This window comes from Delphinapterus leucas, chromosome 14 (genome assembly GCF_059928025.1).
Source record: "Delphinapterus leucas isolate spDelLeu-1000000601 "Yukka" chromosome 14, BTC_Dleu_Yukka2, whole genome shotgun sequence".
NCBI classification, from domain to species: domain Eukaryota; kingdom Metazoa; phylum Chordata; class Mammalia; order Artiodactyla; family Monodontidae; genus Delphinapterus; species Delphinapterus leucas.
Window position 1 is genome coordinate 40086511 of NC_143142.1, and position 27575 is coordinate 40114085.

Consider the following 27575-nt stretch of genomic DNA (forward strand, 5'->3'; position numbering starts at 1 on the left):
ATGGGAGCAAACACAAGGGGCATCTTTACAACTCCTTACAGAAGGGAGGGAGGGAAGGCAGGAAGGCAGGTGGGGAGGAGAGAAGGAAGGATGGAAGGAACAGTGGAAGGAGGAGGGAAGGAAAGGAGGAAGGGAAAAGGCAGAGGTTCTAGAAGGGCTTCCTGGGACCAGGAGGAGGGGGCATTGAGGATGTGGTAGACCTGTATATATATGGTGACTATTTTACCGCAAGTGACAGGAAAGCATCTCGAGGAGGAGATGCCTTTTTCGAGTTTGCATAGAGGTGCCACACGGGCCCTGGCAGCCTGAAGATTTTGAAGGGTCTGCTGTGTCACACATGTCGAGGACTTTGGATTGTGTACTGAAGGCATTGGGTCACCGTTGAGGGGTTAATCTGGAAATTGGTATGCAAAGATTGGCGTTCTAGAAAGATCACTCCTGACACCAGTGTGGAGAGTGGGTTGGAAGAAGACAGGAAGCAGACAGCCTTGTCAGGAGGCTCTTGAAATAATCTAGGCAAACGAGGATGAGGTCCTGGAGGAAGGCTCTGGAAGTCTGGAAGGAGAGGAGGATTGCGGGCGCTTTCCTGAGATATAAGCACTACGGCCTGGTGAGGAGGTGTGGGAGGTGAGGGTGGGGGAGAAGTGAGGGACCTCAGAGGTTTCTGGCTCCTGCACCGTGTAGGAGTACTTGCCAGATAAGTTAAGGGTCAGGTGAACGTGGTAACCACTACACTGTGGAAACCATGCCTAAGTTAAAAAGTGAATTTCAGAAACAGAAATTTAGAAATGCATAGGCACTAGATGCTTCCTTTCTGTTTACAAGTGGTTGTAAACCGGGATTCCTTGGACTTCAATGCCTTTGTAGAGTTCAAGTTTCTTACTGAATTCCAATGCCTGGTCTAATGCCAAGACTGTAATTGACAGTAAACCTTTGCATTTCCCTGTGGCGCTCTCAGCTTGTGGGGCCGTGGCATTGGGACCTTGTATGGCAGCTGTGATGGACAGTCAGGGCGGTGCTCGTGCCAGCCTGGGTTCCAAGGCTTCTCTTGTGATGAATATGCCCTTGGACACATCCAGTGCCCTTCTTGTCAAGTTAGGTGACTGTTGAAGTATCAACAAGTTAGAGATTATGCAAAGACTGTAAAGTCGCTCTGATATACCCTGATTTTTTTTCTTAATTATTGCAAAAAAATAATTCCACAACTTTGTTACTAACCTTTTATCTGAAAAAGGGCAGAGGGAAGGAGTGGGATTTAGCTAACTTTTCAGATTATCTATTATTCTAACCCTTGTAGAAAATCTTTCTGAAATGCATGAGACTTCCCTTCCTTGAGAAGTAGGAGGAACCCAGTCACATCTTTGAGTCTTTCAGGATCTTCCTCAAGGGACCATGTTGCAGGTTTAGATGCTAGTGTTCTTGGTTTTTTTAAATCTTTATTAAGATTTAAAATTGTAATTGTGTTACAATGTTGTGTTAGTTTCTGCTGTACAACAAAGTGAGTCAGCTATATGTATACATATATCCCCATATCCCATCCCTCTTGAGTCTCCCTCCCACCCTCCGTATCCCCTCTAGGTGGTCACAAAGCACCAAGCTGATCTCCCTATGCTACGCAGCTGCTTCCCACTGATGCTAATGTTCTCGATAGAAATGTAGATGTTTTAAATATGAGAATGGTTTGAATACATACACTAATCTGGAACATACCTTGAACACATCTTTTAAAATCAGTTATCAGCTTGTATTCTTGGCATCATAGAAAGGGGTGGGCTTTAGAATCAGACAGACCTGGGTTCAAAGCCCTACTTAGCTCCTCTGGCTGTGTGACCTTGGGCAACTTAATTAACCTTTCTAGCAACCTAAATGTCCATCAACACATGAATGGAGAAAGAAGATGTGGCACATATATACAATGGAATATTACTCAGCCATAAAAAGAAACGAAATTGAGTTATTTGTAGTGAGGTGGATGGACCTAGAGTCTGTCATACAGAGTGAAGTAAGTCAGAAAGAGAAAAACAAATACCGTATGGAATCTAAAAAAAAAAAAAATGGCACTAATGAACCTAGTGGCAGGACAGGAATAAAGATGTAGCCATAGAGAATGGACTTGAGGACACAGGGTGGGGAGAGGGGGAAGCTGGGGCGAAGTGAGAGTAGCATAGACATATAAACACTACCAAATGTAAAATAGCTAGTGGGAAGCAGCTGCATAGCACAGGGAGATCATCTTGGTGCTTTGCGATGACCTAGAGGGGTGGGATAGGGAGGGTGGGAGGGAGGCTCATGAGGGAGGGGATATGGGGATATATATATGCACATGGCTGATTCACTTTGTTGTACAACAGAAACTAACACAGTATTGTGAAGCAATTATACTCCAATAAAGATCTATTAAAGGGCTTCCCTGGTGGTGCAGTGGTTGGGAGTCCGCCTGCCGATGCAGGGGACATGGGTTCGTGCCCCGGTCCGGGAAGATCCCACGTGCCGCGGAGCGGCTGGGCCTGTGAGCCATGGCCGCTGAGCCTGCGCGTCCGGAGCCTGTGCTCCGCAACGGGAGAGGCCACAACAGTGAGAGGCCCGCGTACCGCAAAAAAAAAAAAAAAAGATCTATTAAAAAAAAACCTTTCTGAGCATCTTTTTCCTCAACTATAAAATGCTTACATATCTTGCAGGGCTTTTGCTTGACTTCACTATTTAATCCATCCATAATGAAGTCAAGCAAGAGCCCTGTCTTCCTGGGAAATATTTATTGATTGAGACATACTGTACATGGCAGTGGGAGTCCTGAGGTGAGCTCTCCCTAAGTTTTCAGTTTGATAGGTGTTTCGTTCTTCTATTGCTATGTAATAAATCACCCCAAAATTTAGTGGCTTAAAACAATAAGGGTTATTTCTCACAATCCTGTGGCTTCGCTGGGCAGTCTTTCTGCCGGACTTGCTGGAGGGTCTGCTGGGGCTCAGTGTCTCTCTCCATGTGGCCTTTTATCCTCGATGAGGTCAGACAGGATACCTCCCTGGTGGTCTCAGGGTTCCCAGAGGGTGAGAATGGAAACCACAAAGCCTGTTGTGACCTGGGCTCTGAAATCCCGCAACAACACTTGCCTTGCCTCTCATTCCACTGGTCAAAGTCAGTCATGAGGCCAATAAGTGATTTCAATAATTAAAGTGTGAAAGACCAACACAGCTAAATAAAGAGGGGGAGAGGGAAGGGGGAGCTGCTGGTACAGACTGGGTGGGGAAGGCCTTCCTGACCGAGACCTGAAAGTTGAGAGGGAACCAGGGGAGGGGTGTTACCTGCCGGCCAGAGCAGAGGTGCTGAGGTAGCCCTGGAAGCAGCCTGCCTGCTGGGAAGGGCTCATGCCTGGAGGATTGAGACAAGCCGAGTGAGGTCCCCCAAAGCCACGTCTGGCACTTATTAGGGCTAAATGTATGTTCATCTCTTTTCTTCTGAGAAATGGAGGTAAGAATATGTTTAATTCAAGATTATCATTCGATGGGAATCTATGAAGTTGAAGTTTTACTAAACAAGGCTCAGTTTGGGGAAAAACAATTGTTCCCACGGGGGTAGATGCTAGAAGATTGTAGGTACTTTGCAAACCAGTGCCTGCCCTGGATGTTTCTGAATGGTATCTCTGATCTTTCCAGGAGAGATGTTTTACTCCCCTTAAGATGCAGTCTTCTGGGTTAGGACTGTATGTAAACCATAGGTTACTCAGAATCTGTGGGTGAAGGGATGGAGGATGGAGACCCCTCTGAACATCTCTTCCCCTTCGCAGGCTGTGACTGTAACCTGGCAGGAGTTCTCCCTGAAATATGTGATGCCCATGGGCGGTGTCTGTGCCGCCCCGGGGTGGGGGGCCCTCGGTGCGATGCCTGCCGCTGGGGTTTCTACTCCTTCCCTGTTTGCCAAGGTAAGTGGGCCACACGTACGTAGTGATCATCAGTCCCCCGAGGTAAGTTTCCCCCTGAGGAAATGCAGAGGCTCATTTTGGCAGAGCTGTGTGGCCTATTGTTTAATAAATGAGCCCCTGGTCTATATATGTATGTTACATGTGACTGTCCTCAGGACCAGGCCATGTCACCTCCCCTCCTTTGTCTTTTCAGCCTTACTCTTCCTCCTCCCAGGTGGTCAAGCCCATGGGCTCTGGAGTCAGCACCTGGGTACAAATCCAGGCTCTGGGCAGGAAGTGGTACCTGGATAGTGTTGAGGAAACCGCCAAGGAGACCAGGGCAGGGAGCAGGGTGTTCCGGGCGAGGGAACGGCACACACAGAGCCACAGACTTGGCTCGCTTCTTGGTCCCGCATCCTAGTAAGAGTCACTGAAGGCGCCGGAGGGGAAGGGGAGGAGTCTGGCCAGTCCCTAGAGCATGATGGGTGTGCGGTAAATGTTGGGTGACCAGCAAATGAATGAATGAATTTGCCCCCGTTCTTCTTCTCCGCCTCCTTCCCATTGCCTGCCATTGTTCTCCTCGGTGGCTAAGGTCATAGGGAAAACGAGGGGAGAGAAGAAGGGAAGGTGATCAGTCAGGGCTCAGGGCCGGAACTAAACCCAGCAGGGACTTGCTGTGGGTTATTAGCTGCTGACCGACTCAGTTAGGCTCCAGGCTGGGCTTCCAAGCAGGCTCTTGGTGTCAAGCCCAGACTCCTGCCATGCAGCTCAGGGACAGGGGGACCGCGGTCCTTCTGCCTCCATGGCCATCCAGGGCCCCCAGGAAGCCAGCCAGGGCACAGCAGCAGAAATGCTCAGCCTTTCTAATCTTATTCAAGTAGTTATTTGCAAAACCCGATTGGCACCCAGAGCCCAGCTCCAGAAGAATCTGGGAAGTGCTGTTTCTAGCTTCCAGCCTCTGAGCACAGGAGGCGGGTAGCATCGGCGCGGAGGCACGTCACCCATGAGGGCGGCCACGCTAAGGAGCTGGGAGAGTGGGGCAGGAGCGGGAAGGTCCCTCCCCGAAGCAGGAGACAAAGTGGCGAAGAACCATGTTCGCACTAGCTATCAACTTGAGCAAGTTCTTACCCCCTCTGTTCCTCAGTTTCCTGGTAATAGTGCCCGCCCTGTGACATGTTGTGTGGGTTACGTGTGTACTGATGTGTAAAATTCTCAGAGCCCGGGAAGCGCTCACCTGTATGGTAGCTGCTATTCTTTAACCCTCCTTTCTCTGCCTCATACTTCCCTCTACATCATTTTAAGAGCCTGTAGCCTCAATCCTGGTTGATCTCCCTGTCTGCATAGATGCCTGTGTGCCGTATCCCAAGCCCTTCTTTTTCCTCCTCATCCCCTGACATGTCCTGGACCTGTATCCTCTGCCCCACTTCTCAGCCTTTGCCTCTCGGGCCACAGAAACTCTCGGCAGTCCCTGCCCAGAGATTTAGGTCACCTGGCAGGTGGAAGGGTACAGAAAGGAAGGGGTATCTTTTGTTTCCCTGCCTTGAGTTAAACCAGAGAAGTTCTGTATTAGAATTTGGAATGCCCAGCGTATTTCCTGTGGAAACCTCTCAGTACAGGTGATGCTTATGTTGGAGTTGTATGAATCATACTAGAGGCAGATTCAGTGCTGAGCTGGCGCTATGGTCTGGTGTGGTCACCTTGTCCTTGTACATATATTGTTTCTGTTGAAAGATGTCCCAAATAATGAAGTTTTGGAGCACGAGTTGGGGGTGCTTACATTTCTATTTTAAGCTGGAGGCACTAAATCTCTCATTGACCAAATGAAGGAGAACTCGCAGGAGGGAGACGGGATGGAGGCCTTCCACCTCAGGGTCCACTAGGGGCCAAGTCTAGAGGGACTTATGTGGGGAGCAGGCAAGGTTAAGAGTAGTGAAAATGAGGTCTGTCGGACAAAAGCAGGAGGAGAAGGTTCAGGGCAGCCTCATTCCTGGCGGGCTGTAGAGGTGTGCCCTAAAGTTTGTTCTTGCAGATTTGAACCATTAGGCTCTGGAAGCGTTTGAGATGCTCCTACATTCTGTCAGCGATGGTCTCCCTTCTCTAGTGCTTGCTTTTTCTAACAGCTTTTGTGATCTTTTAATTTTTTTCCTCGGGGGCAGCGTTGAAGCCAGTGGCTGAAGCCCAGACATGCTGAAATCTGAATCTGGTCTAGCATCAAGGTCTGACCCAGTATTTTGTGATCTTTCTTAGATGAAGTTGATTGCTTGGCCCCTGGAATTTTAGAATCAAACCAGTGTGGCCCCAAATGCTACATCAGATGGTCTGGTATAGTCTAGCCAAAAAATGTTTGTGTGGCTTTGTTCTATATTGCTTTAAAAATTTAAAAAGTCTTCTTAAAAAGAAGTCTAAAACCCTTCTCAGTTGCGCTTGCCAACTGCAGTCCAGCGTTTATGTTTTGCATTAACTTAATTTACTCCAGACTTTAAGCACAAGGCCATCTCCTTCTCAGTTTTTTTTTTTTTTTTTTGGTACTGGGCCTCTCACTGTTGTGGCCTCTCCTGTTGCGGAGCACAGGCTCCGGACGCACAGGCCCAGCGGCCATGGCTCACGGGCCCAGCCGCTCTGCGGCATGTGGGAACTTTCCGGACCCGGGCACGAACCCGTGTCCCCTGCATCGGCAGGCGGACTCTCAACCACTGCGCCACCAGGGAAGCCCTCAGTTTATTTTTGACTCACTCAAATGCCCTGCAGTTTTCTTTCTTGTAGCTGAAAGTCAAATCGTAGATGTGAGGCCACATAGAGAATTGTCTCTGTGTATTTCAGTTTTACGTTTGTGTTGACGTCTGACTCAACTCTTTATGTGCAACCACAAAACACACCGCGACTCTCTGGAAGCTTGGTCCTTTGGGGGTTTACTGTTCCCTTTTCCTCCTCTCCGTCCTGTCCGTCGTCATTCCTGCCTTCCTGTCCTTCATCTTTCTCTTCCTCTTCTTTCCTTCCTCCTCCCCCCTTTTTTTTTCTGGTGCAGTTTGCTAAGTCGCAACTAGTCAGCACTTAGAACAGAGGCCAGGAGGGTGGGAGTGTGGAGACAGCGGCCCTCCCATGACTTGGCACTGAAGGCACTCAAAGTGCAGCTGCCCCCAAACCGCAGTGGCCCAGGGCCCGAACTGTCCCCATTGGAGTTTGCTGTAGTCTCTGGGTTGTAGTTGGAGACTTTTCCTTAGAAAAGTCCTGGCAATATATGTTGCCAGTGCAAGATTAACCTCCTTCTGCGTGTCAGCATATTCTCATGAATCCGACAAACTGGCCCCGGGAAGAAGCCACATGCACCGGCAGAAGACACAGCAGGGGAAAGTTTCTGACCTGGGATGCTCCCGGGAGAGCCCTCCCGGCCTTTCCAAGGGGGAAAACAAAATCCATAGGGCTGGGCCAAGTTCTGTGCAATTTTGCTTTGAACTGGCCCTTTGCTCTGTAATTCAGCATGTGTCTAGGAGAGCATTGAGGTGATTGGAAGAAGCCTTGGGATTTTCTGTAGATCTGATCTGCTCTCAGCCCAGTTAGCCAGAGAAGTGGAGGGTGCTAAGTATCGTGGAACTGAAATGTTGGCTTTGCTGCTGTCAGTGAAGAGCGCCAAGGAAGGCGCCAGCCTGCTTTTCCAACAGAAGGAAAAGCTCTAAAATCACGCGCGACAAGAACACCCCTGAAACAATGAGGAGCTCTGTTTCCCTTGCAATTTCTGTGTTGTCTAGTACTGTCGCCTCACTCTGTGAGCTTATTCACTGCAGGGGAAGAAGCTGGCATCCCTCAGAGCAGTACCTCTCACAGCAGCGCTGCAGGGGTCAAGGAGAGAATGCACATCTGTAGAACTACAGGGCTGGACCTGGAAGAGCATTTCAATAGCTCTTATCCCCTCATTTAACAAACATCTGTTTGGTATGTACTAGGGACCAGGACTGTGCTTGATGCTGGAAGATTTGCGGGGAGCACAGCAGACAAGCTCCCTGATTCCCTGGACCTTTATTATCTTTTTTTTTTTTTTTTAATACTCTTTGGGAATAAAAGTGTCTTAGAGCAAAAGCACAGTGAGGAGCAGACGAGAAGAAAATACTCCAGAAACTCCGAAGAACCTGGCTCAAAACAAAGAGCAGAATTGAAATATTCACAAAGGCTTATAGTATCTCCAAGAGTGAGAAAAGGCTGCCAATGTTGGGGTTCGGGTTTGAGATCTGGCAACTCTCACTGATAGTTGGATTGAAATGCGAAGTGTGATGCCAGATTGAGGAATTCAGGATTTAAAATAATGTACCTGCGTTTAAGGCTGCATCTTTGTTTTCACTTCTGAAGTGTAACTCCGTCTCCTGAGGCTCCCTGGACAAACCCCTTTGGCCCTGGGAGTCAGGGTCGGTGTCACCCACGTGATGCTGGCTGGAGCTGCCGCCTCTGTGCTCCAGGCTCCTGCTGCGGCTACCCTGACTGCCTGCACGAGTGTCTCCTCTCTGCCTTCACTTTCCTTAAAGGAAGAATAGCAGAAAGAACCTGTGTTAGGGTTCTCCAGAGGAACAGAACCCACAGGATATGTGTCTGTATATATAGATAGATGTGGGGATAGGTAGATAGATTTATTTTAAGGACTCGGCTCCCGGATTGCGGGGGCTGACAAGGCTAAAGTCTGCAGGGCAGCAGGCTGGAGACTAGGAAGGAGCTGATGCCTCAGCTGGAGCCCACACGCCTTCTGGAGGCGGAATTTCTTCTTCCTCTGGGACCTCCCGCTTTTCCTCGTTAAGGTCTGTAACTGATGGGATAAGGCCCACCCACTTCGTGGAGAGTAACCGCTTTACTCAAGGTCAGCTGATTTAAATGTTTGTCACGTCTAACAGAACACCTTTACAGCAGCATCTAGACTGGTGTTGTGCAAACATCTGAGCCCTATAGCCTAGCTGACATGAAAACATTAACCATCACAAAGCCCAAGAATGTTTCCTCAGTGAACTGACCCTGGGGAGGGACTTGATGTCTGCAGACAGGCCTGCAGGGAACATGGGGCCATGAAGGAATGCTGACCTAGACGGCAGAAGAGCTGAGTCCTTGTCCTGCTGTCTGCCAAGAGCTGGTTTAGTGGCACTCGGCCCGTTTCTTCCTCTGTCTTATGTTTAGTTTCTTGGCACCATGTCAGTAATGCTCTAGCCCCTCTCCTGGAGTTCTAGCTCGATGTGGTCAGGGAATGTGTGTTTCTCATATTTGCCTCCACCCTGACACCTGGTCACGGGGCCGTAGAACACAATAGAGCTTCAATCAAGGTCTGCTGGATGTATGCATGTAACATAGGAGGGTGGAAGGATGGTAAATGCTCCTAGGCCTGCCACTTCCTAACTGGGCCTCTCAGAACAAGTCACATAGCCCGTTGAAGTCCCAGGTAACTCGTAAATGAGAAAACGAGCCAAACTCCCTTCCAGCAGTGAGTTTATTTTGTGATTCTAGTGACAACTAGAATCGGGTAAACGCTACCACTGTTATTATCACAGAAAAGCACTATCAGAGTAACTCACCGCTTATGGGCCTGGGCCGAGCGCTGTCAAAGAGAACGAAAATGGCATGGTCTCGTCCCCGTGGGAGCTCTGTGCTCCAAGGCTTAACGATGTGGGCCTTTACAGATCCAAAGGATGCCTGCCAAGAAATCACCGGAATTGGCACTTTATCTCATCTTTTCTTTCCCAAGGCCTCAACAAGTGTGGAAATTTTGAAACCTTGCAAACAAGGTCGTGTGTGTGTGTGTGTGTGTGTGTGTGTGTGTGTATATATTGTTAAGTGGGTTTTTTTTTAACTGCATACACCGAATATAAATTTGGAAGTCAGGAACACTAATCCACTGATTCCCATTAATGCAGCATGGTATGGTGTACAGAGCACATCCCAAGCACTGGGGGACTCGGATGATCACGACAGTAATGTTAGCAAGAGTGAATGCTCCCTGAGCAAGCACTGCGCACACTGCCCTTCTTGTCTGTGGCTGCTGATTCTCTAGTGATCTCATGGGGTGGGTGCTGTCATCAGCTCGTTTCTAGAAGAGGAAACTGAGGCTTGGAGAGGCTAAGCAACGTGCCCGTGATCACACAGCTATAAGTGGCAGAGCTGTTACTTGAATCTGGATGTGTCTGCCCCAGAGACTGAAGCCCTTTGCTACAGGCTAATTCGGTGACCTTGGACAGACATGTCACTTAACTTTTTAAAAATTTTTTTATTTCTACAATACATATAATTTTTTTTACATCTTTATTGGAGTATAATTGCTTTACAATGGTGTGTTAGTTTCTGCTGTATAACAAAGTGAATCAGTTATACATATGTTCCCATATCTCTTTCTTCTTGCATCTCCCTCCCTCCCACCCTCCCTATCCCACCCCTCCAGGTGGTCACAAAGCACCGAGTTGATCTCCCTGTGCTATGCGGCTGCTTTCCACTAGCTATCTACCTTACGTTTGGTGGTGTATATATGTCCATGCCTCTCTCTCACTTTGTCACAGCTTACCCTTCCCGCTCCCCATATCCTCAAGTCCATTCTCTAGTAGGTCTGTGTCTTTATTCTTGTCTTACCTCTTGGTTCTTCATGACATTTTTTTTTCTTAAATTCCATATATACGTGTTAGCATACAGTATTTGTCTTTCTCTTTCTGACTTACTTCACTCTGTACGACAGACTCTAGGTCTATCCACCTCATTACAAATAGCTCAATTACGTTTCTTTTTATGGCTGAGTAATATTCCATTGTATATATGTGCCACATCTTCTTTATCCATTCATCCGATGATGGACACTTAGGTTGTTTCCATCTCTGGGCTATTGTAAATAGAGCTGCAATGAACATTGTGGTACATGACTCTTTTTGAATTATGGTTTTCTCAGGGTATATGCCCAGTAGTGGGATTGCTGGGTCATATGGTAGTTCTATTTTTAGTTTTTTAAGGACCCTCCATACTGTTCTCCATAGTGGCTGTACCAATTCACATTCCCACCAGCAGTGCAAGAGTGTTCTCTTTTCTCCACACCCTCTCCAGCATTTATTGTTTCTAGATTTTTTGATGATGGCCATTCTGACTGGTGTGAGATGATATCTCATTGTAGTTTTGATTTGCATTTCTCTAATGATTAATGATGTTGAGCATCCTTTCATGTGTTTGTTGGCAGTCTGTATATCTTCTTTGGAGAAATGTCTATTTAGGTCTTCTGCCCATTTTTGGGTTGGGTTGTTTGTTTTTTTGTTATTGAGCTGCATGAGCTGCTTATAAATTTTGGAGATTAATCCTTTGTCAGTTGCTTCATTTGCAAATATTTTCTCCCATTCTGAGGGTTGTCTTTTGGTCTTGTTTATGGTTTCTTTTGCTGTGCAAAAGCTTTGAAGTTCCATTAGGTCCCATTTGTTTATTTTTGTTTTTATTTCCATTTCTCTAGGAAGTGGGTCAAAAAGGATCTTGCTGTGATTTATGTCATAGAGTGTTCTGCCTATGTTTTCCTCTAAGAGTTTTATACTGTCTGGCCTTACACTTAGGTCTTTAATCCATTTTGAGCTTATTTTTGTGTATGGTGTTAGAGAGTGATCTAATCTCATACTTTTACATGTACCTGTCCAGTTTTCTCAGCACCACTTATTGAAGAGGCTGTCCTTTCTCCACTCTACATTCCTGCCTCCTTTACGAAAGATAAGGTGACCATATGTGCGTGGGTTTATCTCTGGGCTTCCTATCCTGTTCCGTTGATCTACCTTTCTGTTTTTGTGCCAGTACCATACTGTCTTGATTACTGTAGCTTTGTAGTATAATCTGAAGTCAGGGAGCCTGATTCCTCCAGCTCCGTTTTTTGTTCTCAAGATTGCTTTGGCTATTCGGGGTCTTTTGTGTTTCCATACAAATTGTGAAATTTTTTGTTCTAGTTCTGTGAAAAATGCCAGTGGTAGTTTGATAGGGATTGCATTGAATCTGTAGATTCCTCTGGGTAGTAGAGCCATTTTCACTTAACTTCTGAACTTCACTATGTAACCCTGGAATTCAACGAGATAATCTTTCCAGTCCCTTCCAGTTCTTAAGGTGTGAAACCCTCCAGCTCAGGAAATAGTGGGCCATTTCCACTGCTCTCCTCTCCCCAGAAGCAGGTCCTCTCAGAGTGAGTGCTGAGTGAGGCTGAGTAACTGCCACCTTGTGGGAGGTTAGCTGCAGGGACCGGTAGGAGCCTGGCCCAGTAGGAAGGAGTAGAGAGGGGAATGTCCAGAATCTCTTCTCTCCATCCATATGTGTTTAGTCACCTGCTTGAGGGGGATGAAGGGAACCTGGGATGCTTTTCCTGTCTATTCCCAACCCTGCCTGCGTCACTTTTTTCATGATTATTCAGTTACACCTCACCTTGAGAAACTAAGTATGAGGAGAGGGGAAAAAGGAGGGGATCACTGTAGGCCAATCTGGACTGGAATGGTTTGCATTTGATCCCCAGTGGGATGTAGAATTAATGTGGCCTCTCCATTGACTCACATCCCCAGTCAGCTGTTCCCTGCGTCTTCCTCTGATGAGCACCATTACTGAATGCAAGAAGCATCCCCCAAAACCTCATCCACAACCAGCCAATCTTGGTCAGTATGAAATTAACAACAGAAAAAGCCCAGCATTTACTGATTGCTCAGTATGAGACAGGCATTGGACCCAGCTCTTTCAGGTATTATCTTTATCTAATCCTGGCAACAATCTTATCAAGTAGATGCTAATATTATTCCCATTTAAGAAAGGGGAAACTGAGGCTTAGAGCAGTCAAGCCTTATTTCAAGTTCCATGTCCAATAAGAGGTGGAGCTGGAACTTGCATTTGGGTCTTTCTGGCCCCGCCTCCATACTCTTATCCAGGTCCTGTGCCCCCCTGCCCTGGGTCTTACTGAGGTCTTTTCATCCAGCCTGCCAGTGTTCAGCCCTTGGCTCGTACCAGATGCTGTGCAGCCCAGTGACTGGACAGTGCGAGTGTCAGCCGGGGATCACAGGACAACGGTGTGACAGGTGTCTCTCAGACGCCTCTGATTTCCCCCACTGCCAAGGTAGGGAAGACATCAGAATGCCGGAGGGCGGGTTCCTCTCTGAAGTATGTGCGGGCAGCATCCCAAAGAAGCCTGCAGACCCCTGCAGACCCACCACTGGTCACTGCTACACTTTTGACCCTAATCTGCCTGGTTCCTCCCCAGTTTGAGTCCATGAAAACGGGTACACCAGTTATACATCTTAAAAGAAATCTAAAAGTGACTTATTCCTAAAATTTTAAAAATTATTTCATGTGCTATAAATTTGTGTTTCTTCTTTTCTTTTTCTTTTTAAAATATTTATTTGGTTGCACTGGGTCTTAGTTGTGGCTCGTGGGCTTCTTAGTTGTGGCATACGAACTCTTAGTTGTGGCATGCATGTGGGATCTAGTTCCCTGACCAGAGATCTAACCTGGGCCCCCTGCACTGGGAGCGTGGAGGCTTAACCACTGCGCCACCAGGGAAGTCCCCATAAATTTGTATTTCTTGATTTGCATGTAAATTCTCTGTGTAGCAGTGTGGCAGAGGTGACCCCTTTTAGCTAAGCTGAGCATTCTTGTCCCCCTTCCCAAGGCAAAGTGGCTTCTCTCTGGTCCTGGGTGGCGGCGCCGATGTGTCTGCTTCGTAATTTCCTGCAGGTGTTCTAACAGGTCCCCCTGCAGGCAGGCAGAGCAGGGCTTTGCTGGGGTTCTGCTCCCCTCTCTTGCCTGACACTGGCCTCCTGGGGGATGGTGTCATCCCACATCAGCCCAGGTGTGAGGGGCTGGGGAGTGGAGTGGACCAGAGTCTATTCAGTTTGGAAAGAGTGAGCCAAGGATTGAAACACTGTCCTGGGTCGGTCCTCATGCCTGCAATGATACGAGAGATGAGAGTGTGCCGGGCTTGGTGACTCAGGGCACAGACCAAAGATGCCCAGGATGGGCTTCCCTGGTGGCGCAGTGGTTGAGAGTCCGCCTGCCGATGCAGGGGACACGGGTTCATGCCCTGGTCCGGGGAGATCCCACATGCCGTGGAGCAGCTGGGCCCATGAGCCATGGCCGCTGAGCCTGTGCGTCTGGAGCCTGTGCTCCGCAACGGGAGAGGCCACAAGAGTGAGAGGCCCACGTACCGCAAAAAAAAAAGATGCCCAGGAATCTCCTTGTGCCCCCGGAGTGTGCAGGCCCCAGTGGCAAGTAGCTCCTGACTGCTGCTTTCAGAGACCCTTTCTCTGCTGAGAAGCGGGTGTTTGTGAAAGGCTGACCCAGACTTTGCATCAGGAGACTGTGGTTTTCTCACACCCCTTCCTGCTCCTGATGGCGCTTGGAGCCTGGCACGGAACCATCTGAAGACAGGGCTGCAGCTCCAACTTGATTCCCCAGAACCTCGCTGACCAGAATCCTCAAGAGATCACGCTTTCTTGCAGGTGGCAACAGTAGCCAGCAGTCAGAGGGGACTGCTCACTTTGGAGAAGGCCTGGAGGTCCCTGGAGAAGGGAGGCTGTCCCAGGCTGGGTGTCCTCACCTCCCCGGGGTCGGGAGTGGAAGGAAGTGCTGAGCAGTGGGCAGAGGGGCTGGTCAGCCAGGACAAGTTCCCTGGAGCTGGATGGGGCCACTGGGCAGCTTGGGGAGGAGCCAAGGGCTGGGCAGGGCCAGGTCGGAAAGCAACAAGGAGCTGGAAGGTTGTGTTGGCTTGTTACAGAAGAATTCAGGAGCATCAAAAAAGGAAGAGACAGAGGGCTTCCCTGGTGGCACAGTGGTTAAGAATCTGCCTCCCAATGCAGAGGATGGGGGTTCGAGCCCAGGTCCGGGAAGATCCCACATGCCGCAGAGCAACTAAGCCCGTGTGCCACAACTACTGAGCTTGCACTCTAGAGCCTGTGAACCACAACTACTGAGCCCGTGAGCCACAACTACTGAAACCTCCATGCCTAGAGCCTGTGCTCCGCAACAAGAGAAGCCACTGCAGTGAGAAGCCCGTGCACCGCAACGAAGAGTAGACCCCACTTGCCGCAACTAGAGAAAACCCGCGTGCAGGAACAAAGACCTAACTCAGCCAAAAATAAATAAATAAATTTGTAAAAAGAAAAAAATGGAAGAGACAGAGAATATCATCAAGGGGGAAGTTGAAACAAAGAGAGGAGACAATAAAGGCAAAAAGCCTAGGGAGCAACATGTAAGAAGACAAGATCATATTATGGGTTTATTTAAATTATTTGAAAAAGGCTCAGAGCAGGCTTACCCAAACTCTCTTCATTTTTATTATTTATTTATTTATTTTTTTGGCCTCACAGCTTGTGGGATATTAGTTCCCCGACCAGTGATTGAACCCAGGCCCTCGGCAGTGAGAGTGCCGAGTCCTAACCACCGGACCGCCAGGGGGTTCCCTCTTCATTTTTAATGCCGTGTGATAGTAATGCTGAGACACTGCAAGACCCTAATTTGTTGAAAAGAGATTATTACATTGGGTTTGTAATACTATATTGACTAAGGCAAGAAAGCAAATTAATTAATTTTAGAAATAATTTTAATACAGGTGGAGAACAAGGGGGCTGTGATAGTTAAAGAATTGTCTTGAGTAACTAAAACATATACTTACAAATTCTGTGACATCTAATTGGACAATTAAAAAATCTCTTGGTACAATACTGCCCTCTTCTGGATAACCCTAACGATGTTCAAAATTCTAGACTCCTTTCCCCAGTCTCCTTTGTTATCAGTTGGAAGTGAACTTTTAGTAGTAGGCAGGGAAGAGAGTTGTTCAGTGGCCAAAGGGGTGATTTGGGGATTAAGGACCATGAAAATTGTTCAAGGTGTCTTTTTCTGAATTATATGCAAAGTCCTTGCCACCCATCTATCAAAAAATACAAATGTAGATGCACCAGTTTTAAAAACAAGTAAAACTTAAAAACAAAACCAAAAAACCCCTCAAAACATCAAAACAAAGGGACAAACAAACATTAAAACCCCAGACATTTACACCACTTCTAAATCATATACAGGCTCCAGCAGTGTCTGTGACCCAGCCGGAACCCTGGACTCCAGTGTGGTAAGTAGAGGATTGTAAAAGGGTTGCGATTCTAACTATCGTTCTGATACTTATTTGAGACCGACACATTTGGGAACTTCCTGAAATTAAAAGTAAATTAAAATAAGACCTGAGGCCAAATAGCTTGAAGGGACCATTGCTCTTTTTCAAAGTGCATATGTGATATTGTGATTTTCTGCCCAAAACAAAAGAATACGGTTTATTTAAACTTGGAATTGCAGAGTCCTAGCGTTACTCTGAGGGCGTTGCCACCCTGGAAACCTGCACATAAGCCTGCCATACATAATTAAAATTAAGAAAATCAGAGGCCAGTACACATTTAATTAAGCTGTGTACAAAGTAATTGCAATTTATTTGCTATTACTCCAAGCACAATACCATGGCATTCTGATTCATTTTCTAAGCACTTTAGAAATGATCTATCTTCTTGGCCTCAGAGCTTGGAGAAGCTGGAACTCCAGGCCCTGGAGGGAAAGGGGAGAGACATTTTGCCTTTTCACTATGGGGCTTCACGATGTTTAAGCAAGGCAGTGACTCTGGCATGTTATAGACACACTTGCAGATAAACATAATTTTCTACTACCTCTCAGCATGTTAAATATTCAGATATTTCCGTTAAGGTTTATAGTCCATGCTGTAACAGATTCAACAAATAAAGACAGTGTTATAAATGAGTCGTTAAAATTTTTTTTCTTTTTCTGAATTTTCCAATTTTGCTTTAACCACATATATGGCTTATGTGTGTAACAAATAAATAAATAATAAAACAAAATCAATTAGCAGACTGTTGAAATCAACCCAGTACTTTTATTCTGCCTGGATACACTTAATTTACATTTCGTGACCAAAATATATTTCTGTGACAAGCTTTGTTCAGAACACTTGTTTGGAAACCTTCTTAATTCTGAGATGTCAAGCATTAGTTTGATTTTCTTTTAAAGGGGCATTGCCGATGCAAGCTTCATGTTGAAAGTCCTACTTGTAGCATCTGCAAACCATTATATTGGAATCTGGCCAAAGAAAACCCCAGTGGATGTTCAGGTGAGGTTTCCTACGAACAATATTGTACTATATTGTAACTTCCTCTTGATTTTCTTTACCTCAATGACTAAACTCACAAAAGAGCTATTGATTTAATCTGTTCAGTTTGTTTGAAATTCTGTATAAACGTCTCGATTTTTTTCCCCCCACTTTTGGCGGAACTTCTGTCATTTTCAAAATCTCAGCAAGGGATTTATATCCCGTTTCCATATGTATCATGTTTGAGAAGGCAGCTGCTTGATAAATGGTTTTTCCGCCTTGTTTTTATAATCCACACTTCCCGGTTTAATTTTATTTTCATTTTATGCTTGGATTGAAGCCAGTATAGGAACTTGGAAACACCAAGCTTAAGACGGCTAAGTGGAGTGAATATCTTTTAATAGGGTATATTTTCACGTAAGCATTATCGATAATGCCCTTGACATTAGAATCATGTGAGAATCCCATGATGTTGCAGCTTTTGTCTTTTATGAGTGGTCATGAACAAACCAGTACTCCTTGTAGGTAGATGGTATTGATCTGGCTGTTGGGTTCTGCTGACCCCAGAAAGCAATTCAGTTTTAGGCCTGACTGGTGCAAAGTGGAGTTCTGCTGAAGCATGCTAGAAAGCGATTGTAGGATTGCTGGTGTGTCCTTTTCCCAGAGCCGGAACTGTCCTTTTTGTAACCTTGGTGCAAGGATGCTCTCTTATCTTCCCAGAATGCCAATGCCACGTGGCGGGAACCGTGAGCGGAATTGGAGAGTGTGGGCAGGTAATGTGGGCCTGTTTTTCCCGGGATGCCGGTCGAATATACTAGCAGTTAATTGTGGGGTTTCTGCAGGAGGGTGTTAGTGCCATCTTCATGGAAGCTTTCAGATCCCGGCTACCCTGCTTCCTATGACACAATGAGCCAGTGTGCAATCTTGAAGGTTAGCAGATTCTGCCATCTCACCAAATTTTGTCATCCGCTCATTGTTCTGCAGTTAGATGGTGACTGTCACTGTAAGTCCCACGTCGGTGGTGATTCCTGTGACACGTGCGAAGATGGATATTTTGCTTTGGAAAAGAGCAGTTACTTTGGGTGTCAAGGTAAGTCCTTCCAGGGGGTCCTGAGTAAGGCGAAAGGGCAAAAGATGGACAAAGAATGGCAGTGTAGCCTTGCTTCTGCGTTCACTGTCTTCCTGCAGGCTTTCTGAGGGGATGGGACCGAAAAGACCTGTCCGGGGAAATTGGCCAAACATTCCCTTAAAACTAGAAATAAATTGCAAACAGGGCTGCTTCCACTTTTCTTCTACCAGCACACTGTTGGTTTAATTATAAAAAAATCATCATTGGGATGCGGGGGAGCCATAGGGGAGAGGTAAATAACATCAAGACTTAGAGATTTTAAAGATAAATTTTGAAATATTAAAAGAGCTCACACAATAATACTGTGTTCAATAATGAAGTTGCAGGCGCCCCACAAGCTACTCTGGCATCTCTCAAGCAGCCTCTCCTTAGCACCCACTGACTACAGTAGCACCATGCTGTGAAATCGTGTTTAGCTCCTGGGCTGCTGTCGCCTTACGTGGGACAACAGTGTGGGAACTGGCCCTACAAGTGCACCTTCGACTGTCAAGTGGACTCTTGGGGGGACTTGCTGTCTTACTTTGGGAGGTTCCTACGTATTTCAAACACCTGCCAGATGTAAGGCGTGGCAAGGGAAAAAAGGCGCGGCCCTGCAACCCCGGGCTTCCTGATTTCCACTTCTCGTAGAGGGAGGGGAAGCCTCCAGCGTGGAGATGCTTTGATGGGTGACCACTGCTGTTTCCCGACTCTCAGGGTGTCAGTGTGACATTGGTGGAGCCGTCACCCCTGTGTGCAGCGGGCCCTCTGGAGTCTGCCGGTGCCGAGAGCACATCGTGGGGAAGACCTGCCAGCGGTGAGTCTTCACGGAGGTCCCCTCCATACTGACGTCGTGAAGGCTCTCTCAGAGTCCTGTCTGTGCCGACAGTTCTGGGGGAGAGAGAAGCCGTCCCAGGGTAAGAGGGCCAGTGAAGCTGTACTGTCATTTGCAATCTGGACACTTGTCAGTGAGGGCAATTAAAACAGGAGGTAAAGTTGCCCTAAAAACGGTCCCACTTTGTAGATCACAGAGTGGCCTCGCGGGAAAGTTCCCAGAGATGCAAAAAGCCAGGTGGGCGAGACTTGGGCTGGATGCATGAGTTGGGTTCCCACAGCTGAACTTCCACGTGGAAGTCACAGCCTGGAGGAGCCCAGCAGATGCAGCTCCTGCTTCTCCCGCGGGATCCGTGACTGTGGGGCTGGGGATTAAGACAACTTTAGAAGTGGGAGGAAGTCCCTCATCTCATGCAGAAGCAAATCAAAATGAACAGAAGGAGCAAGGGAGCCAAGTGGAGACTGAGGTCCCAGAGGGGCTATAGCAGGTATCGAGCACACTGCCTCTGTCCTGCCTGTTTAGCAGTTTCTATATTTATATGAAACCATGATCCATCCATAATTGTCCATTAGTGGCAGGAAGAAAATTTTTAATATTCTGACTTTTTTTAAAAAAATTATTTTATTTATTTATTTTTGGCTGTGTTGGGTCTTTGTTGCGGTGCGTGGGCTTCTCACTGCGGTGGCTTCTCTTGTTGCAGAGCACGGGCTCTAGGCGCAGGGGATTCAGTAGTTGTGGCTCACGGGCTCTAGAGCGCAGGCTCAGTAGTTGTGGCGCACGGGCTTAGTTGCTCCGCGGCATGTGGGATCTTCCCGGACCGGGGCACGAACCCGTGGCCCCTGCATCGGCAGGCGGACTCTCAACCACTGCGCCACCAGGGAAGCCCAGCCCTCTGACTTTTGATCATACACTGAAACTCTTGTGAAATGCAACTTCTAAATCTCAAGTACCTTCACTACTTCTGCATTGTCAACAGGTTCATAACGAGATCTTTAATGTAATCAAGGCGAACCGTATGTATTGGGTTGGCCAAAAAGTTCGTTCATGTTTTTCTGTAACATCTTACAGAAAAACCCAAACGAACTTTCTGGCCAACCCAATACTTAGAATGACGCTTCTCTCCTTTTCCTCGATGTTTCCAACATTTGAATTCTCAGGATCAGAGCAGCTCAGCTGTGCTTTCTTCCATTGTTTCTAAATGACAGTAAAAGGGGCCTCATAGTAAAATGTATGTGAAGAAAGGCACGTCTGTAGTTTTGTTTTCCTGCAGATGAGCGAGGTTCACCATAGACCAGAGGAACTTCATAAATTGGCTCAGAAACATTTTCCACCCATGGCATGTGGGATCTTCCCGGACTGGGGCTCAAGCCCAAGTCCCCTGCATTGGCAGGTGGATTCTTAACCACTGTGCCACCAGGGAAGCCCTGTGTTAATTTTTGACCCTATAAAATCATTCTTTAGAATATATTCCCTGAAGTAGAATTTCTATGTCAATGGGAATGAACATTTTTAGGGATCTTCATAAATTACCTCCATAAACTACATTCATAAATTACCTTCATAAATTGTAAGCATTCCTAATTCTACTTGCAATATAGGAGCATGCCCTTTTATTTCCCTTGACTAATTGGTCTTTATGGCTTTAAATCCACTAACAGTCATTAGCTTGGGACTGGATTGTCAAAATGCACCACTTTGAAGAACTTCAAGTAGTTTGAATATAAAATGTCACACAAGTATTAGAATATTTTTGATCCCTCTCTGTGACCACCATTATCAGACTCTTGAAAGGAATCCATTTATAGGCATATAGTTTAAGAGAAAACAAGACATAGAAAAGTCGTTCTAATGATCAAAATATATATGTATATGTAGAGAAAATGTATCTAACTTGTCAACTTGGCATACGAAGTATTTTATGTCGTGTTCACTATTATATCTGCAGTGCTTAGCAACAGTGCCTGGCAAAGATACTAATATTTGTGTCATCAGTGAGTATGAGTATAAATGAATGAATTTATGGTAAATGGCCCAATTTGACTTTGCTAAATCGTCGGCAACCATTTAAAACATTTTAAAGGGTGCTACCACTATGGGCTGTTCTAAATGCTTTTCTCATTTGGCTGCTTGGAACGAGTAGTGTTGGGTGTGTTCTGTGAATGTTTACATGAGCAAAAGCAATAATTTAGAGAAAAAGCAGCCCCCCCCCCAATTTGTCCTTATTTAATGCGCTCCGTCAGTTTGGTGGGAGTTCTCTCAGTGATAGCTATTGGGATTAAAGGATATCCAGATTATCAACGAACCTCACTTTCTGTATCCGCCATTTACATTTCATTTATAAAAGACCTGAAAACAACTACTATTTCCCGGATTTGCATCATATGAGGTATGAGATTGAAGATGGCACTACACCCAACGGAAGAGCGCTTCGGTTTGGATTTGATCCCCTGGAGTTTCCTGAGTTCAGCTGGAGAGGGTATGCTCAGATGACCTCGATACAGGTGAGCAGCCAGGAGGAAGCAGCCTCCGGGTAGGGCAGCCCATACACTTGCCCACAGCCCTCTCAGCGAGACCCCCAAAAGGTGAACTCTCCCACAACTGATTCCAGGACTCTTGTTCTTGAGAGGGTAGATGGGGTGCTGGGTAAGGTTGGATTTTAACTGATAAGCATATATATCGATTTCACAGCTTATTGTTGCTTTAATTTGGTCACCAAATCGGAAAATGAAGGGATTAAAGAAAGATGGTGCTTATCTCTGGAGACTTTTTATAAGAAGTTTTCCAGACGAAATTAGGCTATATTTTAACATGAGAGACATTTTTCTTTAAAGCCATTTGTGGAGAATAAAAATGAGTTAACTTAATTCCAATAAAGCCTGTGTTGCTGAATTTTGAACAATGCTTTTTTTTTTTTTTTACTTTTTATAACTCTGAATTACTGTATGAACAGAAACTAAGATAAAGGAGGAATTTTAGACAGTGCTATTTAATTTTTCTTTCCCATAATTCTCCTGTCCTTCAGTCTTCTCTACCGTATCCATCTCTCTTGGTTTTGCAGTGGAATAATTAAGGAATTTACACATTGTTTACCTTTAGAACTTATACAACATTTATAACTGAACATTTCTTTACAGTCATTGAGTAGTTTTATCCTCAGAATTTCTCTTTGAGGTTGCTCTTCAAGCTGTTTCTCAGTGGAGAAATTCAGAATAGAAGAGGCAAGTTGATGACGATGGTAGCTCAGTATGTGTCCTTAGCAGATCCAGGACTAGTGCTTGCTATTTCTAAATCAGGCAGCCCTTAGAGAAACAGGGGCAGGGTCACAGTTCCCTAGGAGCCCCCATTGATTCTAATGTTGCTTCTTGCCTGGCAAAGTGCCCCATCTAAGATGCCTTTCACTAACAGTACCTGGGATCTTAAGACACTTCACTGTTTTCTCCTTCTCCCCAAATACAGCAATTCAGTTTCTTTAGTTCTCTGCTTTTACTTCATTATTCAGAAAAAAGCAGTGCATTCCACTGAGTCATAATAGGATGTGAATGACTAAGAGCCCAATCAAGGTATATACCTCCTCACAGGTGTTTGCAGTTTGAAAGAATAGCTGGTTAACACAAAGGAATGAATTTCTAATGATGGATTTTTCTGTAAGTATTTTTAGAGGACTTGGGTGGTGTTCCCTGGAATCACCACTTACTTTACTTTACCACTTTACTCTGCCCTTAATACATTCTTGCATTTTTATTTTCTGATGTGGAACTAATGCTTAAAGATGAACTCTGTCAAACTGAGAGGGCCAGTTGGAGTTCCTCAGTGTGGGTCAGCTGCAACTCCTGCTTCCAGAGCAAAGGATTCTACCCCACGCCAGTCTTTATTGCCATGGATGTCTTGTTCAACGAAAATCCCCTTCATTTCAACCAAAGGAGCTGGAGGAAAGACCTAAAGAACTACTGGTTTAGAAATTTCCATGTTTCATGAACTTTCCTTGGGCCACAGCTGGATCTGGACATGTGGTCTGTGGTTCAGAATTGAAATAGTCTAGTGTCTCCTTCAAGATCATGGGCCCAGCAACACTTACAGAGCATTGTGTTGGCAACAGGACCTGGGGACCAGCAAGACCCCCTGTCCCCAGCAGAGAGCCCACATTCTTCTCAGACAGGGACTGAGATAAATTCCATATGATTTAGCAGGCAGATTTTAGTTACATCTAGATTTCATCGCTAATGTGTTTGGGATGTTATAACCTCTCCTTAGCCACCACTGGTTTCTATGACTGTTTCAGACATTACGTATGTGAAGTGGACTCTGGAGTGCTTTCTCTCTGGGGCTGGTGGTGTTAAATAACATACTTTCTTTTCCTTCTGTTCTGCCTTTTTATTTCCCAGCTAGTGGTGGTTGCCCCGTCACTGTTTCTTTCCCTGAACTAATCCATCTAACATTCCGCTCTGTCTGCCTGATTACTAAAAGGTCAAAAGAGGATTGAGGGAGTGTGTTTTCACTGAACCTTTAATTGTAAGTGATTTTAATTTATTGGCTGACTTGCCTGTGTTCATCTTCCACAGAGTTAGTCACTTGGTGTTTGTTGAGTGGGTGTGAATGTGTGTGTATATGAGTGTGTGTGTGTGTGTGTGTGTGTGTGGTTTCACTACAGGCTCAGTAGTGAAACTGGAATGCCATCACTGTTTGGCTAGCATTTCTTTTAACCAGCTGTCTCTTCTATACTTTATGGGTTTTTGGTATTTTTCAGAATGAAGTAAGGATCGTGTTGAATGTGGGGAAGTCAAGTCTCTCCTTGTTTTGGGTTGTTCTGAGATATATTAACCCTGGAGCTGAAGCAGTATCTGGCCGTGTAACTATTTATCCATCCTGGGCTAAGGCAGGTGGGTAAATTTTCAAGCCTGTTTTGGATAAAGAAGTGATTAATTAGTGAAACATTTTCTCTAATTTTCACAAAGTTGATCTCTTTAGAAAACATGAAGCCTGGGATGTAGTCTGATTGGGACACAGATGCCCTGTCCTTTGTACCTTTTCAATCTCTAAATGCTCTGAATATTTAAATTTTGCTGTTAAACTTGTTATTAACTGTCATAAAAGAAATCAGTGTAACAACCTATGTACCTTGGCTGAACCCCATGGGTTATGATATCACCACAGGGCAAAGCTAATTTATAACTCATTCAGGTAAAGTGGGTGTCACCTTTGTGGTGTTACTTGAGAAGCCCTGGCCTACTGCCCTAAATTCTCCCATTGTTTCAGGCAAACCAAGTAATTCAAGGAGAAATAGGTGAGGACAGGAATTTTTAAGATGAATGTGGTAAAGCATGAAGCCCAAGAGAGCTCCAGGGAGGAATATGCCAACCTCATTCAGGGGTGAGGGATTCCTGAGGGCAGACGAGGAGCCACAGTCAGAGGGCAGATCTCACCACAGTCAGGGATGAGGCCTGGAAGTCTCTTCTGCAAGGAGTGAGGGCTTCCGCTAGTCCAGGAACAGACTACTGGGAATTCCACAAGAACACAAAGCAGCGCCAGTGGAAATCTAATTTAGGTGCGAAATTTAAGCGCCTTCGTTTAGTATCCATGGCAGAGTCGGACTTGGGGAAGAGATGATGTACCCAGTTGTGTCAGCCAAGCTTGTAAGGCTGGAGGCTGATTAGACAGTAACTACTAGGAAGAACCGGCAAGCTTGCGTTATCATTTACAGAGTACTTTGGCATCCATTTCCAAACATGATAAGAACTTTGTGAAACCGAAGAAGGTTGAGGAGGAAACAGCTGAGAGGCGTCGTAAATTTTCTAAGCATACAGCTGGTCCTTGTAGACAAGACCCAATCTTCAGACCCCAAACCCTTTCTTTTCTCTCTCTCTCTTTTTTTTAACATCTTTATTGGGGTATAATTGCTTTACAATGGTGTGTTAGTTTCTGCTTTATAACAAAATGAATCAGCTATACATATACATATGTTCCCATATCCCCTCCCTCTTGCATCTCCCTCTCACCCTCCCTATCCCACTCCTCTAGGTGGTCACAAAGCACCGAGGTGATCTCCCTGTGCTATGCGGCTGCTTCCCACTAGCTATCAATTTTACGTTTGGTAGTGTATATATGTCCATGCCAGTCTCTCACTTCGTCCCAGCTTACCCTTCCCCCTCGCCATGTCCTCAAGTCCATTCTCTAGTAGGTCTGTGTCTTTATTCCCGTCCTGCCCCTAGGTTCTTCATGACCTCTTTTTTTTTTCTTAGATTCCATATATATGTGTTAGCATACAGTATTTGTTTTTCTCTTTCTGACTTACTTCGCTCTGTATGACAGACTCTAGGTCCATCCACCTCACTACAAATAACTCAGTTGCGTTCCTTTTTATGGCTGAGTAATATTCCATTGTATGTATGTGCCACATCTTCTTTATCCATTCATCTGTTGATGGGCTCCCAAACCCTTTCTAATGGACCCACTGCTTTCCAGGGGACAATACCATCAGCAATTTGCCCTCCGTTAACTCAAACAGTTGGAATACATTGTGGTTTGTTTTCTTGTTCTCTGGGACACCTTTCCTAAGCCCCCATGTCTGAGTCAGGAGTCCAGTTGTGTATTTATTCCTTAGTAACCTATGCCTCCTCCCAGATGCCACTGTCCACGCTGTACCGTATTTTCTTCTGGTCTGCAATCCACCACCTCCCCTGTCCCCACTGTCAGGGAGCAAAGGCCATGCTGGCTGTGTTCACTGCCTGGTCCCCAGAACCTAGTTCCAGCCCTGACCTTTAGTGGGCCCCATAGATGTTTGTAGAACAGGAGAGTGAATGCAGGTATTTGGAGTAAACATTTCTTCTAGAGAAGAAGCCTCCATTGGACTCTGATGCAACAGTTTTGATTCTGAACCTTCTACAGAAGGTCCTCTGTTTAATGCAGAAGAAAACATTGCATCCTGAAGACAAGAGAAAACCGAAACTTTTTCTTATTTCAAAATGAATGCCTGTTCTTCGACAGAAATTTAACAATTTTTAATTACATATAAACAAAAAAGGAAAAAAATAGTTTAATATCTAATGTAATATACTGAATACTTACTATGTGCAAAGAACTTTTCTAAGCAGTTTACATGTCTTAATATACTTAATAAATTTAAAGATTACAATCCCAGCATAGATAGCCACTGCTAACATCTTATCAGTGATATCTTTCTAGTCTATTTTATACATAGATACATGCATTCATGCAATTGTTGAAAATAAGATCAGTAAATCTGATCAGTTCATATGATCAGTAAACTATCTGAAACCTTTTAAGATGTCAACTGAATGTTCAAAGCTGAGTATCTAAAATCAGTACACTGGCTGCTAGAAAAATGCCCTAAGCAATTCTTTTTATTTCTGATAGATGCTGCTCAAAGCAAAGAGACCATCTTCCAGCCGAGTAAGGAGCCGGCCTTTGTCACCGTACCCGGAAATGGTTTTGCAGATCCATTTTCAATTGTACCAGGAGCATGGATCGCTTGTATTAAGGCGGAAGGAGTCCTCCTGGTAAGAGATGGTTCTGAGGGGAGATTCTTCCCCTCTTAGAGATGGTCCATCCACAGTGACCCACAGTGACCAGAAGATAGAAAAATCATAGCTGGTTCCCTTTTAGACACAGGAACCTATGGTGACATTGCCCTCACATGACATAATGACATAGGAGCCAACTTAAAATAGCTTTTATATTCTTCCAGCCAGCTTCTCACGGGCTAAAAAAAAAGAAATTTTTTACTCAGAATGACTCAAAGATATTAAAATAAATGCACAACCTTTATGAGCGTATGTCCCAGCCTTTCAAAAGTTTCTTTGGGATTTTTCATCATGAATCAGAAGGGCGGTAAGAAAAAAATTAACCTCTCTGGGAACTGTGCACAATGAATCAGAAGGAGCTAGAGGAAGAGAAGACCTTAACATGAGTGAAGTTCTTGGTGGTGAAAAGCGAAGGGAGAGACGAAGAGCCAGTGCCTCTCTGTGACCTGCTTCCTGCCTCCTTCTGCCTTGACTGTGGCAGTAGCATCATCAAACAGATTGCCTTGGATGAAGAACTCTTCATCAGGGGAAGGGCTGTGTCCTCGCACATTAATAGAATGGGCAGAGTGGCCAGGGGAGTTGTAGGGATGAAACCTGCTATTTCAGATACCCCTCTTTGATGTCTGCTTTCGCTTATAGCAAGTTCTTTTCAAAATAGTCTTTGGCAGTACTTGGTTTCATGCACTCAGAGTGGAAAGCAGAAAGCTTTTCCTTCTGGCACAACTCTTTTGATTGGCTAAATGAGCAGATCTCAGGCAAGTCCCTTAACTCCAAGTCTGCCCCATACAGTAGAGACTGTGCTTATCCATGTAGGGCCTTTCCAAGTCTGAGATCTTATAATGTGAAGGTTTCAGCTGTTCATTCAGTCCCTATTTTTCTTGCACTTCTTGGTAGAAAGGTTTGTTGCTTTACTAAAGTTTCTGAATGTTTCACAGATATTAGACATGAGGAAGAGGAAAATTCCATTGAGTCCAGTAACAGGGCACAAAGCTGGACTAATGGAAAGAAGAAGTTCATGGTAAAAGTTACTGCATAGGCATGGAAGAGTCTTCATGACCTTTAGCCACTGCAGTTGTGTCATAATTCATATGTATGCTGCCATATTATGATCTCAT

At 45.5% G+C, this 27575-nt stretch overlaps 1 protein-coding gene across 2 annotated transcripts in view; it reads left to right on the top strand.

Moving 5' to 3' along the window:
• LAMA3 (laminin subunit alpha 3) overlaps positions 1-27575 on the top strand; it is a 241526-nt gene that overhangs the window by 85837 nt on the left and 128114 nt on the right. For both annotated transcript variants that reach the window (XM_089895011.1, XM_022586836.3), the window contains exons 12-21: positions 3782-3916; positions 12822-12959; positions 15916-15962; positions 16904-17003; positions 17703-17755; positions 17967-18072; positions 18805-18904; positions 21267-21423; positions 23667-23799; positions 26294-26436. In XM_089895011.1, coding sequence (XP_089751137.1) covers positions 3782-3916; positions 12822-12959; positions 15916-15962; positions 16904-17003; positions 17703-17755; positions 17967-18072; positions 18805-18904; positions 21267-21423; positions 23667-23799; positions 26294-26436 — 1112 coding nt within the window. The remainder of the gene's footprint in view (positions 1-3781; positions 3917-12821; positions 12960-15915; positions 15963-16903; positions 17004-17702; positions 17756-17966; positions 18073-18804; positions 18905-21266; positions 21424-23666; positions 23800-26293; positions 26437-27575) is intronic.